The 14,905-nt window shown below is 40.7% G+C and overlaps 2 protein-coding genes across 2 annotated transcripts in view; one reads left to right on the forward strand and one right to left on the reverse strand.

Annotated features, from left to right (window-relative positions):
• Positions 1 to 1,346: 1,346 nt before the first annotated feature.
• On the reverse strand, positions 1,347 to 8,541 carry stx4 (syntaxin 4). Its single transcript, XM_034558802.1, has 10 exons — positions 8,299 to 8,541; positions 7,397 to 7,501; positions 6,637 to 6,736; positions 4,199 to 4,273; positions 4,031 to 4,104; positions 3,845 to 3,953; positions 3,385 to 3,458; positions 2,741 to 2,878; positions 2,561 to 2,671; positions 1,347 to 2,229 (listed from the first exon to the last, which is right to left on the reverse strand). Exons 1-10 carry the CDS (start codon positions 8,326 to 8,328, stop codon positions 2,149 to 2,151), a joined length of 897 nt encoding a protein of 298 aa, XP_034414693.1. The 5' UTR covers positions 8,329 to 8,541; the 3' UTR covers positions 1,347 to 2,148.
• Positions 8,542 to 10,703: 2,162 nt separating this feature from the next.
• LOC117748732 (rho GTPase-activating protein 44-like) overlaps positions 10,704 to 14,905 on the forward strand; it is a 51,399-nt gene continuing 47,197 nt past the window's right edge. The window contains exon 1 of the mRNA XM_034558770.1: positions 10,704 to 11,009. Within this exon, the coding sequence (XP_034414661.1) occupies positions 10,957 to 11,009 (53 nt within the window). The 5' untranslated portion in view covers positions 10,704 to 10,956. The remainder of the gene's footprint in view (positions 11,010 to 14,905) is intronic.

The following is a 14,905-nucleotide window of genomic DNA, read 5'->3' on the forward strand; positions in this document are numbered from 1 at the left end:
AAGGTGGGATTAAACAGCGCCCTCTTGTGGGTCGTAAAGGAAAAGTCATTAAAAAAGTGACATTTAAAAAAAAAAAAGAAGTAAAACTTACAGTGACCAGTTGTATTGTAAGTTGAAGTTTTTTTTGTTTTTTTTAGAGAATTTTTGTTTTTGGAGAAAAAAAAACCTTGTCTGGCTGTCCTGACTTGTTTCTTTGTAGTCAGTTGATAAGTTATGCATATTTTATTATTTCTTCCAGGGTATTTAGGAGGAGGCCAGATCTGTCAATGTGATCTTTGCTGCACTATGCTGGAGCTTGTCTTTGCGTTGGGGCCCCCCCCCCCCCCCCAGACCTGACCCTCCCCCCCATCGTCATGTCAGTTTCTGTTCATTGGATTAGTTTATTTAAATCCAGCCTTTTGTCTTTTTTTTTGTTGCGTTTCTCATTTGCACATCTATTGTGTCCCTCTGCGTCTTGAGTACATTGTGGTGTCGTGATGAGGTCGTTGCATCGGTTCCTGGTACCTTGCGGCGTATCTCCTAACGGTTGGAGGGGGGGGGGGGGGGGAAATGTATTAATTGACTTGAACATCTTCTTTTTGTTTGTTTTTGTTGTCCAAATCTTCCCAAAGGCAGTTATCGTTACGTTCCACTTTGTCGTGTATTTATATGGAGAGGGCAAGTAAATGTTGACATTGAGAGCCTCTTTGGCCAAATGGGTTTGAGCCCGATTGCCTTTTTGAAGTGTCGAGCTTCTCTCTTCCTAATATATATATATATATATATATATATATATATATATATATATATATATATATATATATATATATATATATATATATATATATATATATATATATATATATATATATATATATATATATATTAAAGAAACAACGACAATAAAAATAAATAAAAAAGGTAACGCCCCAGAGGAGATCCAGAAAAGCACCCTGTGCATCTACCAAATTAATGTTTTTTTTTTTTTGTTGTTGCTATCACTTCATGTAATTAAAAAAAAAAAGAAAATATGTGAATAAAATTACTGGTACAGTTCCAGATGACTGTAAATTGTCGGTTTACTTTTTAGACTGTGAGGGGGGGGGGGTAGTTTATGGTGATGGTCTTATTTTTCATTTGTCTCTCGCTTCATTTGTTGCATTCCTTTTTGATCCCTTGTAATTCCACATTGTTTTACTTGAAGAATTAAGACAATTACAGTTGAATAAAAAGACCAAAAAATTAGTTTTGCCCTTTTTTTTTTTTTTTGTCTTTGTTTAATCGTGGTGGGAAAAAAAAAACCCAAAATACTGTAAAAGGTGAAAACTTCTCAAACGTCTGTGTAAAAACAGTTTAAATGTGACGACTGATGATGCAAGACGGTATTTTATTTTTAAAAACATTTTAAAAACCGTTTGTTTACTAAATGTGTCGGACTGAGGCTATAATATAAACACTGCTGAGTGAGGTCAAACAAATATAAACAAATTCAAAAGGACGTGAAGGAGAAGGCACCGTTTTGGGATTCAAATAGTCTTTTTAAATCATAAATACAAACAGGACAAATAAGTGTGAGGGGGCCCTTGTAAAATGAAAAGAGGGGGCGGGATTATTTCACCAAACACAAAGAAAATATATATTTACATTTGTTCCATGAAGGCAGTTTTGAAACATCTTTTCAAGTTTTACACACAAGAAAAGAAAAAGAATGCACAAAGAACGTCTTAATCACCAGCAATACAAAGGTTATGTACAATTATATTAGTCTATCTGCCTTTAAAAAAAAAAAAAAAGAATTAAAAATTGTTATTCGCGCCTCTTAATTCATCCAGAAACGTCGATGTAACGAGAATCAAACGCACACGATTCCTGAGTTCAATACTGCATTGTGCTTCGCTCAAGGCCACTTGGCTCCTCTTTATTTTATTGTGGCGGGGCGCTGACGTAACAGTTCAAAGTGTCGTGAAGGAAGGGGGGGGGGGGGGGGGGAGGGAAGCACATTTCTTCTTTTTAAAACAAACAAAAAGACATCGACAGAGTTAGAGACGAACACGACGAGCAGAGCGACAATAAATTCACCCGAACGTCCAGTGGGATGAAATTATTTACAGGACATTTACAGTGGATTTTCTTTTTCTTTTCCTCTCTGCAGCTCCCGCCGGTTGGCGTTCAGGTGCCGAAGGCGCTGACCAAAGCGATGACGAGGATGAGGATGAGGATGGCCAGACAGATCGCGATCCACAACTTCTTCTGCATCGGAAGAGAGAGACAAAAATAAATGAATTAACGAACGAGCATAAATTAAAAAAAAAATCGGGTGCAACTTTGAAGGCAACGTTTCAGGAAGGGGCCTGCAGAACGCTTTATTCATAAATATTAAAAAGAATACTTAAAAACTGGAGAAAAGTCTTTATTGAAGTAGCAAAAACCACATCAAAAACATCCGTTTCATAGCGTTTATTCATCCAGTCGTACGCTCACTTATTTAAATACATTCTGGGGGTGCGGTATCCCTTTAAGGGGAGAAAGGCCATTTGTTTTAAAAGGGCCGGTACGCTGCGTCTTTTTTTAAAAATCGTACCTTGCGAGCTTTCTGCTGATACGTGACCGCCGCCGTCGTGTCCTCCTTCGCCTTCTCCACGTAGTTGGACGACTGTTTGATGTTGTTTTCGATTTGGTTCACCATCTCGCCCTGCAAACAAACGTGTCAGAATCGGACTCTCGTCATAACCCCCCCCCTCCCCCCCCGAAGCTGCTTCACCTGCGCCTCCACCTCCATGGCCAGGTACTGGAACATTTCGTGCAGGTCTCGGATGCTCTGCTCCAGCTTCAGGATCTCGTCGTGCCGGGTCTCGATCTCGTTCAGAGCCTGCTTGGTGGCCTGAGCGTCGATCAGGATCTGAGTACCACAGCGGCATTATTATTATTATTATTATTATTATCATCAAGTACTCTTTTACTTCACTAAAAAGTACTCCAGAAAAATACTCCACGACAAGTTAAAGTTACCAAAAGTATCTTCGGCTAAATGTATTTCAAGTATCCGGATTAAAAATAATAAACTTTACATGCGTAGCTGCTTTGTATACAGTTCAGTTCAGTGGTTCCCAACATCGGGATCGGGACCCTCAAAAAGTGTCACGAGATGAATCCAAGGGGGCCGTTTTTTTTTTTTTTTTTAATGTAATTTTTAATGAAGCTTTATTTAAGATGAAAATCTTGTTCCCGTTTGTAGAATGGGAAACGCTCTGCTAAGCCACAAGGGCCTCAAAGTTGTACTCAAGAGGGTCCACGTTGAGGTTAGAGAGACCTTCAGCATGTAACCGCTCTAGACTAGTTGGTGGTGGATGGGAAACAACAACAACAACAACCTGCAAAGCGCCGCGTCGAGGTTCTCGTACTCACGTTCTTGATGAACACGTTCGTCTCGCCGCTCTCCAGCATCGAATCCAGCTGGTCGTCCGTCATGTTGGTCTCAGCTGGAAGGGAGAAGGACGTTAGATCAGCAGGTGTGTTGTTGTTGTTGTTGTTGTTGTTGTCAATGAAAATAGAAAAACTCCCTCTGAGTAAATGACTTAAACGATTAATTTGTATTTTTAATTATCTTTCAAACTAATCAATAAATCGACTAATCGTTGCAGCTCAACTCTCGAAACTTAGCTTTGATCCTCTTATAAAGCATTCATTAGCAAATCTAAACATTTAATTAATGTAGTTGTTTACCAACAAATATACCTCCTCCTGATATCAGATAATGACTAATTACTAAAAATAAACGCTGTAATAATATAAAACATGTCTCCAAAAGGACAAGTTGTAATATAAACTACATTATAAAGCGTTTCTTAAATCTCGGCGTGCTCACTGATTTTGAGCTGCCTCCGTATCCGCTCCACGTTGCGGTCTCGGTACTGAGACTGGATGGTGCTGCAGTGACCCATCAGCTCCACGAACTCCTTGGACAACACGCCGTGCTGCACGAAGGAAAAGAACGTTTATAGAGAATTTAAAAAAAAAAAAAAATGTTGGGGGGGGGGGGTCGACGTCCAACCTGAGTCCGCTGCATCCGAACGTTGATGGGAACGTACTTTCCGTCGTCGTCGCCTCCCTTCTTCGGTTCAATACCTGCGGAAAAGATGGCCGACGAGTCAAGTAGGTCGAACCCCCCCCCCCCCCCCCCCCAAAAAAAAACAAATGTCTAAATGAACACGGTCCTCACTCTTGAGCTTCTTGTGGATCTGAGTCGCCAACGTTTTGATCTCCTCTCGAAGAGTCTGGAGCTCTTTCTTCATACCTGAGGAGAAGAACACGTCTTCAATGAGGGGCAACAGGCTGCAATGTGTTTGAGGGGCAACGGGCTGCAATGTGTTTGAGGGGCAACAGGCTGCAATGTGTTTGAGGGGCAACAGGCTGCAATGTGTTTGAGGGGCAACAGGCTGCAATGTGTTTGAGGGGCAACAGGCGTCAATGTGTTTGAGGGGCAACAGGCGTCAATGTGTTTGAGGGGCAACAGGCTGCAATGTGTTTGAGGGGCAACAGGCTGCAATGTGTTTGAGGGGCAACGGGCTGCAATGTGTTTGAGGGGCAACGGGCTGCAATGTGTTTGAGGGGCAACGGGCTGCAATGTGTTTGAGTAGCTGCAATGTGTTTGAGTGGCTGCAATGTGTTTGAGGGGCTTCAATGTGTTTGAGGGGCTTCAATGTGTTTGAGGGGCAACGGGCTTCAATGTGTTTGAGTGGCTTCAATGTGTTTGAGTGGCTTCAATGTGTTTGAGTGGCTTCAATGTGTTTGAGGGGCTTCAATGTGTTTGAGGGGCTTCAATGTGTTTGAGGGGCAACGGGCTTCAATGTGTTTGAGTGGCTTCAATGTGTTTGAGGGGCTTCAATGTGTTTGTGTGGCTGCAATGTGTTTGAGGGGCTTCAATGTGTTTGAGGGGCTTCAATGTGTTTGTGTGGCTGCAATGTGTTTGAGGGGCTTCAATGTGTTTGAGGGGCTGCAATGTGTTTGAGGGGCAACGGGCTGCAATGTGTTTGAGTGGCTGCAATGTGTTTGAGGGGCTTCAATGTGTTTGAGTGGCTTCAATGTGTTTGAGTGGCTTCAATGTGTTTGAGGGGCTGCAATGTGTTTGAGGGGCAACGGGCTTCAATGTGTTTGAGTGGCTTCAATGTGTTTGAGGGGCTGCAATGTGTTTGAGGGGCTTCAATGTGTTTGAGTGGCTTCAATGTGTTTGAGGGGCTGCAATGTGTTTGAGGGGCAACAGGCTTCAATGTGTTTGAGGGGCTTCAATGTGTTTGAGTGGCTTCAATGTGTTTGAGTGGCTTCAATGTGTTTGAGGGGCTTCAATGTGTTTGAGTGGCTTCAATGTGTTTGAGTGGCTGCAATGTGTTTGAGGGGCTGCAATGTGTTTGAGGGGCAACGGGCTTCAATGTGTTTGAGTGGCTTCAATGTGTTTGAGGGGCTTCAATGTGTTTGAGGGGCTTCAATGTGTTTGAGTGGCTTCAATGTGTTTGAGGGGCTGCAATGTGTTTGAGGGGCAACGGGCTTCAATGTGTTTGAGTGGCTTCAATGTGTTTGAGGGGCTTCAATGTGTTTGAGTGGCTTCAATGTGTTTGAGGGGCTGCAATGTGTTTGAGGGGCAACGGGCTTCAATGTGTTTGAGGGGCTTCAATGTGTTTGAGGGGCTGCAATGTGTTTGAGGGGCTGCAATGTGTTCGAGGGGCAACGGGCTTCAATGTGTTTGAGTGGCTTCAATGTGTTTGAGGGGCTGCAATGTGTTTGAGTGGCTTCAATGTGTTTGAGGGGCTTCAATGTGTTTGAGGGGCTGCAATGTGTTTGAGGGGCTGCAATGTGTTTGAGGGGCTTCAATGTGTTTGAGGGGCTGCAATGTGTTTGAGTGGCTTCAATGTGTTTGAGGGGCTTCAATGTGTTTGAGGGGCTGCAATGTGTTTGAGTGGCTTCAATGTGTTTGAGTGGCTTCAATGTGTTTGAGTGGCTTCAATGTGTTTGAGGGGCTGCAATGTGTTTGAGGGGCTGCAATGTGTTTGAGGGGCTTCAATGTGTTTGAGGGGCTGCAATGTGTTTGAGTGGCTTCAATGTGTTTGAGGGGCTGCAATGTGTTTGAGGGGCTGCAATGTGTTTGAGGGGCTTCAATGTGTTTGAGGGGCTGCAATGTGTTTGAGGGGCTTCAATGTGTTTGAGGGGCTGCAATGTGTTTGAGGGGCAACGGGCTTCAATGTGTTTGAGTGGCTTCAATGTGTTTGAGTGGCTGCAATGTGTTTGAGTGGCTGCAATGTGTTTGAGGGGCTGCAATGTGTTTGAGGGGCTGCAATGTGTTTGAGTGGCTGCAATGTGTTTGAGGGGCTGCAATGTGTTTGAGGGGCAACGGGCTTCAATGTGTTTGAGTGGCTTCAATGTGTTTGAGTGGCTGCAATGTGTTTGAGTGGCTGCAATGTGTTTGAGGGGCTGCAATGTGTTTGAGTGGCTGCAATGTGTTTGAGTGGCTGCAATGTGTTTGAGTGGCTTCAATGTGTTTGAGGGGCTGCAATGTGTTTGAGGGGCTTCAATGTGTTTGAGGGGCTGCAATGTGTTTGAGGGGCTTCAATGTGTTTGAGGGGCTGCAATGTGTTGGCGGATCGGCCTTCGGGGGTCACCACTCACTCTCCTCCGGCAGCGGTTCCCCCAGCACGGCCTTCTGCTTGTTCTCCAGGTTGGACACCATCCTCTTGAGGTGTTGGAGACCTTCGTGGATTTCTTGCACCTAGAGCCAGTCGTGGTTTTGAAACATTGTTGCATTTTTCAAGTTGATCAATTAAACTCGTCCGAAAAAGCAACAAAAAAATGACGCTTTTTTCTCTCCGTTTTATATCATTTTAGCTCCGTTAACTTGCAACTGGCTTTTATTCTTTGTACATTTTTTTGCATTTTGTAACATAAAAATGTTGTATCTTTAATTTTTTTTTAAAGAATACATATTTTAAATGATTTCTTATATAATAGCACACAGGTTTAAAATAAAGCATGATAGTAATGTAATAATAAAACTAACAATTATTTTCACTATCAGCTGATTATTTTATCCATAATTTATTAATTGTTCGTCTATTTAAAAAAAAAAAAAGTGAAAAAGAGAAAGATAATGAGCAAAAACAAATACATAATACTTATGAAGTAACCAAAATTCACATTTCAGAAGACGGATTGAGTAGTTTTACTGCAAGGACACGGATTATCAGACTGGGATTGTTGACAAAACAACATTTAGAAAGTGAGTCCATGTGATCGTTTCTTCCATTTAAAGTCAGGAGATCTTCTTCAGATTAACAATGTAACATTAAAACTCATCCTTTTCCTGAAGAATAAACTATTTACAAAAAGGTTTAAGACCGAGTTATTGCATCTGCGTGTTGATGAACGTCACCTTTTTAAAGAAAGCGTCATTCTCCTTCTCCTCTTTTGCCAAAGACGTTCCCGGTTTGATCACCAGAGGTTTGCCCTCCTCGTCCTCGTCTGACGCGTCTGCATTCTGCAGTCGGACAAAAAGACAACATGGATGAATGTATGTACATGTCCATGTTAAAGGAACACAAACAAACAAACAATAATATATAAACACATACAAATATATATAAAAATGTATAAAGAAAATACAGACGTGTCCATGTTAAAGGAACACATACATACATATATATATATATATATATATATATATATATATATCCTTTTAACATGGACACATCTGTATTTTATTTATATATGTTGTCTTTTTGTCAATATGACTGCATTGACAAAAAAAATGTATATATATATATATATATATATATATACACACACATATTTTATATAAATATATATACATTTTTTTGTCAATGCAGTCATATTGACAAAAAGACAACATATATAAATAAAATACAGATGTGTCCATGTTAAAAGGAACACAAACAAACAATAATATATTTGTATGTGTGTATATATATATATATATATATATATATATATATATATATATATATAAATAAAATACAGACGTGTCCATGTGAAAGGAACATACACAAACAAACAAACAAACAAGCAGCCTGTCTCGGCCTGGTGGATCCTTTAAGGACACAAGGGCTGAACCGGAAGTCGGGACTAACATGTCGCTAAAGTCTCCATTAATAACCGTAAAACGTCCCGCATCGTCACGCTGAACGCGTTTAGGTAAGTTCCTCCTCGTCAAAGTGGTCTCGGGTTCAAAGTAACTCCTTTTAAATCCCTTAAACTACATTTAAAGCTCAACGTTTAGCGGGCTAGCTAGCCGAAGCTACAGCCTGAGGAACTCACGTTCCCCAGTTCTTTAGTTCGGTCCCGCATCTTGTTCTGGGTCCCGGGACTCGGTCTCGGTGTCGGGGGAGAAGCGGAGGCTCTGCTCCGGAGAGTGAGAGCTGGTTCCCCGAGGAGAGCACTCTGCTCCGGGGAGTGAGCGCTGGTTCCCGAGAAGAGAAACCGAAGTGTGTTTAAAGGAGAAACTTCTGCTCGGCTGTCATTCAACAAGTAAACTCCAACACTTCTTCTTCGGGTGTTGCTCCAAACGTTTAGACGTTGACCCGTTGGCGCCCCCTGTGTCCGCAGCGTGTAATGACACCGGACAGATGTGTATTATAGTATTAATATATATTATACTTGTTCTGTGTTAATTTAATTCAACTCTACAGAAACAAACAACATATACATACATTCTAAATGTATATATATATATGTGTGTATGTATATATACATATACACATATGTATATATATATATGTATATATACATATATATATATATATATATATATATATATATATATATATATATATATGCGTGTACATTTTGTGTTTTGTTCCGTTGACATGGACACATCTTTATTTTCTTGATATATATATATAAAGATCTGTCCATGTTAAAGGAACAAAAACAACATATATGTGTGTATATATACATATATATATATATATATATATATATATATATGTATATGTATGTTTATACATATATGTATGTATATACATATATGTATATATATAAACAAAGTAAAGATGTGTATTATATATTATTAACTTGGATAATTGTTCTATGTTTATTTAATTCAACTCTTTCATTTACAAAAACAAACAACATATTGTATACATACTTTATAAATGTATATATATATTAATGTTGTTTTTGTTCCTTTATATATTTCTTTATATATATGTATATATATATAAAGAATATATATATATTTCATTAAACTCCTTCATATATTTGTTGCTATCTATATATCTTATCCTTTTTTTTAATAAAAGGTTTCATAACCGCTCTTTCCCCCCTTTCAAAAATTACATTCTAGCTGTGAAAATAGTTAAATTGTTGTATTTATTAATTGATGTGCTTCTTAATTTGCCCAGCCTAAAATATTTAAAATCACTATTTCAACATTGGTTTCACAATATGTATATATGCATACTTATACCGTAAATATGTGTTACTCTATATATATATTATATATATATATATATATAATATATATATAAGTAGTTACACATACTTATATACCTATGTGTATATATTTTTTTTAATATATATATTTGAAAAATAAAATAACATAAGACTTATTTAACCTCTCTAAAATGTTTGTATATTTTGTATGTATTTTTTACCACTTTGTTTTTTAAATAATTGTTTATAGACAAAATAAAAAGGTGGGAATATCTGTTTTTGATAGTGAATAAAACACCTGCCAAGTGAAGTACTTTATATTTAAAGTATATTTATCTTGTAGCTAATGAACTGAGTGTATTAAAGCTGCACTGTGGAGTCCAGACAGCGTTGTCACCGCTGCTCCTGCAGAATAAACACAAGTGGAAGCGACTGCAGCCACAAGATGAGGCTCTCTGCCTGCACAACCCTCACATCACCTGTAGGTGACACTTTATATCATAACTTTACTCTTAAAATCTGTCATTACTATGTAAATTCACCTGAATGAGCAATAAAGCTTTTATGGATATCAAGGTGCTCGTGAATATTGAGGTGTCCTGACATTTCCTTTTTTGGGGGCTATAAATAGGCCTTTTATATTACTATATATGGGCCAATATGTCTGGCATACAGGCGTTCAGATAATTAACCCGCAATAAATTGTAAATAATCTCGATGTTTAAAGAATATGTCGACTTGTGACCCCTCGGTGTAAACATACGCTTTTTAATTAAGCTCTCGTCTTTTTTATTGAACAAATTGCACAACTTAAAAATAAAATAAACAGCTTCTTATCGGGAGGATGATCGACAAAAAATAAATACATTAAAAAAAATTTAAAAAGTAAGTAAATAAAAAAAGAGAAAAGGAGAATGTAAATTCTAATTGTATAATAACTTCACAGGAAGTGCATGTTTTTATGGCCTCTTTGTCGGGACATATTTTTATATATTTTATGTACAGTTGAAAAAATTAAAAGTGGTCTTTTGCTTGTAAACTTACGTGTATGCGTAAATAATTTTGTAAAATCTTCCCATAATTCTTAGAGTAATGTTTCCAGTCGAGCCCTGAATTAACTTTATATTCATACATCGAGAAAATAAAGAAACGTTACATTCATGTGGCTCTGTGGAAAAGATGTCTCAACTAAACTACATTTCCCACAATGCACCGGGTAGATACGTCGTGTCGCAGGCGAGCTGTCAGTGTTTGGGGGGGGTGTGGGGTTGTAGAGGGGGGGGGGGGGAGGGAGCGAGGAGGAATCGGTCCAGCATCTCTCGGAGCGGCGGAGCGACGCGGAGGACGGACACGCACACACACGCGCGCACACACACATCCGCTAAAATGAGGGGATTTTAACTCGAAACGCTGGATTTTTAAAAAACGTGGATTTTTGGGGTAAAGACTGACCCTCCTCGCCTGCCGTAGATCCGACTTTATTCTATCAATGAGAAATGCGGAGTGGCTCAACCGCCCGGTGGTAACGCAGAAAAAGCCAAGATGAAGAAGCAGTTCAACCGGATGAGACAGCTCGCCAACCAAAGCGTGGGCAGGTGAGAGGCGCATCCACGGAAAGCGCGTTCATAACGCACGATATGTAATATTTGCAATTGGCTGCGGCTCAAAGCGGCCGAAGCAGGAATGTGTTCGGCCGCGTTCGGCTATGTTCGGATGCGTTCGGCTGCCAGCGGAACGGTTCGATGGGGGGCTTCTTTTTATTTGTGGTATTTTTTTTATTTTTTTCTTGCCGCTGCTCAGCTGGTTTGATTTGCACAAAGCATTAACTGTCAGTGGAGGTCACAATTGCAGTGGTGTGTGCGTGCGTGCGTGCGGACGCGTTTGTGTGTGTGTGTGTGTGTGTGTGTTTGCGCGTGCGTGAGATTGATTGAGCCCAGCAGGGGAGGAGCGTATCCGCACACAGATGAGGAGGGAGGAGGTGGTACCCAAGGAGCAGGCAGTGCTGCTGCTGCTGGTCTACACTGACCCGACACGGGCCACGGGGAGGGGGGCACCCTGCTGCGGGCAGTCAGAGGGGGGCACCCTGCTGCGGGCAGTCAGGGTGCACATCACCCAGGGGCGACTGACTGTCTACAGGGACATGTGGCTATTTTAATTATTTTAATCAGGGAAGTGTGTCAGCCTTGATGGACACAGATGTTTGATTTGAACGCAGTGGTTAGAGGTGATAAAACATATTTATTTATTATATATTTATAATATATTATTTATATACAAAGGGTATTTGAGAGAAGATCATTACAGTTGTCTAAACCTGGAAATTAAAAGCATGTCAACGTTTTTGAATAATTGTACCTTCTGTATGTGAATGTGCTTAATATTTGAGCCAAGCTAGCTGTTTAATGCTAAGCTAACTGTGGCCGGGCTCCCCTCTAGCTTCATATTCAGCATAAACATACACGTGTGTGGTATCAATCTTCTCATCTAACTCCCAGCAAGAAAAGGGCATTTCCCAAAATCGGATGATTTGTTATGGATTTCACGCGGCTATAGATTTGTTTACTAATTTTGGCTTAGCCCTTGTTTTTTTTTCGAGAACTTTGACTCGAGACGAGCTCCGAGTCTAAGAGGGATGCGATAATCTGCAAGCCTTTGGACTAACAAATAATGATAATATGAGTAAAAATCTGTTAATTCATCTGTTTCCTGCATTTTAGTGTCTTTCTCTTGACTTCCTGCATGCATGAATGTCCACAAAATAATATATCGGCACAGCTCCCGATTTGATATTTAACATACGTTTGACTCAATAGGTCAGATTATGAGAATTCAGAGGGTTGTTTGTGAATGCTTTTTTTTTTGTTGGTATATACAGAATGTGACTTGGTGTCGAGCTCACGAACAGCCTTTTTATTTATTTATTTTAATCCTGGAAGTTAAAGTCCTCACACACTTCAAAAACGTTCAAACATGGCGACGCGTCACGGTCGATGAGTGTCGAAGTGATTAATCCTCGTAAATCCTGAGCACACGAAGCCGCAATCAGATATTATGCAAATGTGAGAAATGCTTTAGATTAATGTGCTTAGGTTTATGTGATTTACTTCTTATCAGTGTGTCTCCCCCCCCCCCTGAGTTTGTTAATCTCTCAGCCGGGGACCTGAGGCTCACTAAATAATAGTCACAACCCACATGACCCATTTTGGCTCTAACAAGCTCTACATGCTTCTTTTATTACATCAAGAAGCAACTCGTGTGTTTTGCTTTTTTTAAATGTTTTGCCCGCAGGCCATTTGTTTGCACGCAGGGTGGAATCACAGTCGAAGGTGTAGCCGCAGCTTTGTCCCCAATAGATGACGTCGAGTCTTTGTGCCTCCTTCTGTTTGTCAACTCCAGCCCTCGTCGCCTTGGCGACGGCCAACAACCACGTCAACGTGGATCCGGTTGTCGTTTTGATTGTTGCGCAACCCGTAAGACGGAATCGTTGTTGTGCTTCTCCTCCGAAGAGGGCCCTCGTCCAATCGGAGCACATGTTTGTTTGTTTGTTTGTTTGTTTGTTTGACGGGAAACACAGATTTTAAAGGATTTTGTGCCCGAGTTATCTCGAGAAGGGAGAAGGTATCACTGCGAGCTAATGCCCAGCGGAGTGTGTACTCGGCAGAGGTTCCAGAAACCCCTGGAGGACATTTACCCATTAATATACAAATAAAATGTGAAAACAATGACTGGAATTGTTCCTCTCTGGAGCTGGAAGGGACAAAAGCTGTCATGCACTTTTAATAGATAAAAAAACTACCAATTATTTGCAAGTATACACACATAAAAGCGTGTGTGTGTGTGTGTGTGTTTTTATTCCACTCATCGGAGCCCGGTGAGGCGGAACATCCCGGTAATGAGTTCTAACCTGTATCATAAGAAGCAGAGCAGCCGGGGCAATTAGAAACCCATTTAGAAACGTGGAGCCTTCCACCGCCGGCCACGCAGGTAATCGGTGAAATTCCCTCCGTGTTGCAGGTTCAGGAATAATAAACAACACGGACACGAATGACAGCCGGTTGCAGGCGGCATCGGTATGATTTCTTTAATATTCATTAAACCAGGAAAAGTACAACTCACGATAACAACATTTATCTTTAAAGGACCTCTTTTACTTCAGATTCCATTGGACTTTTTTGACAAACTGTACAAAAACAGTGGCGACCAGGAAAGCTCCTGGGTGGGTAATAATGAGAATAAATATTAAACAAAATGTAAATCATAACCGGGGAAACTAAAGAAGAAATGTGGTTTGAATCGACATCAAACGCGACCGGCTTGTTTACCAGATATCTGTCCGGCTGACGGCCATCAAGTGCATCTCTGGATGGAGGGGGGAAACAACACTGAGAGGAAATGCTATTGACTCTTTTAGGACATTAATAATTCATAAACGGTTACTGATTTTGGTTGATGAAGATTAAACAATAGAACAAGAATTAATTCACCTGTGAGTTTATGAGAATCTCCCCATTAATCCCCCAAAACAGTCCTGACCCCATATGTCCTGCGATCAAAGTTAATTAAAGAGTCTGCGGCTTTAAGCAGCTGAAGCCGAGGAAAACAAATAACAAGTGCTGTTATTGCAGCGTCACTGAAATGAAGACGTTCAACAACAATGTTTTGAAGTCTCGTTGCCACAGAAAGGAAGTCGATGACACCAACCAGTCAAATAGTGTGACGGTGTTCATATTGATAATGTTTTGATATACAACGGCATCGAAAACCAATTTTAATTCATGCTGATATCTTTAAAGCTATAGGAATACATTTTTGTGTTTGAGTTGAAGCTGCATTCTCTCTCCTGACCACCAAGGGGCGACTCCTCTGGTTGTATAGAAGTCTACGCTTCATGTGTTAAAGCTGCATTCTCTCTCCTGACCACCAGGGGGCGACTCCTCTGGTTGTATAGAAGTCTACGCTTCATGTGTTAAAGCTGCATTCTCTCTCCTGACCACCAGGGGGCGACTCCTCTGGTTGTATAGAAGTCTATGCTTCATGTGTTAAAGCTGCATTCTCTCTACTGACCACCAGGGGGTGACTCCTCTGGTTGTATAGAAGTCTATGCTTCATGTGTTAAAGTTGCATTCTCTCTACTGACCACCAGGGGGCGACTCCTCTGGTTGTATAGAAGTCTATGCTTCATGTGTTAAAGCTGCATTCTCTCTACTGACCACCAGGGGGTGACTCCTCTGGTTGTATAGAAGTCTATGCTTCATGTGTTAAAGCTGCATTCTCTCTCCTGACCACCAGGGGGCGACTCCTCTGGTTGTATAGAAGTCTATGCGTCATGTGTTAAAGCTGCATTCTCTCTCCTGACCACCAGGGGGCGACTCCTCTGGTTGTATAGAAGTCTATGCTTCATGTGTTAAAGCTGCATTCTCTCTCCTGACCACCAGGGGGCGACTCCTCTGGTTGTATGGAAGTCTATGCTTCATGTGTTAAAGCTGCATTC

The sequence above is a fragment of the Cyclopterus lumpus genome, chromosome 19 (genome assembly GCF_009769545.1).
Source record: "Cyclopterus lumpus isolate fCycLum1 chromosome 19, fCycLum1.pri, whole genome shotgun sequence".
NCBI classification, from domain to species: Eukaryota; Metazoa; Chordata; class Actinopteri; order Perciformes; family Cyclopteridae; genus Cyclopterus; species Cyclopterus lumpus.

What these genes read in the sequence shown, in the direction of transcription:
- stx4 (XM_034558802.1), bottom strand. Translation starts at nt 8,328, where the DNA reads ATGCGGGACCGAACTAAAGAACTGGGGAAC. An exon ending in ACGGAGGCAGCTCAAAATCA is followed by an intron (nt 3,459 to 3,844) that starts GTGAGCACGCCG and finishes TCTCCCTTCCAG; the next exon opens with CTGAGACCAACATGACGGAC. An exon ending in CGAACGTGTTCATCAAGAAC is followed by an intron (nt 2,879 to 3,384) that starts GTGAGTACGAGA and finishes TGTGGTACTCAG; the next exon opens with ATCCTGATCGACGCTCAGGC.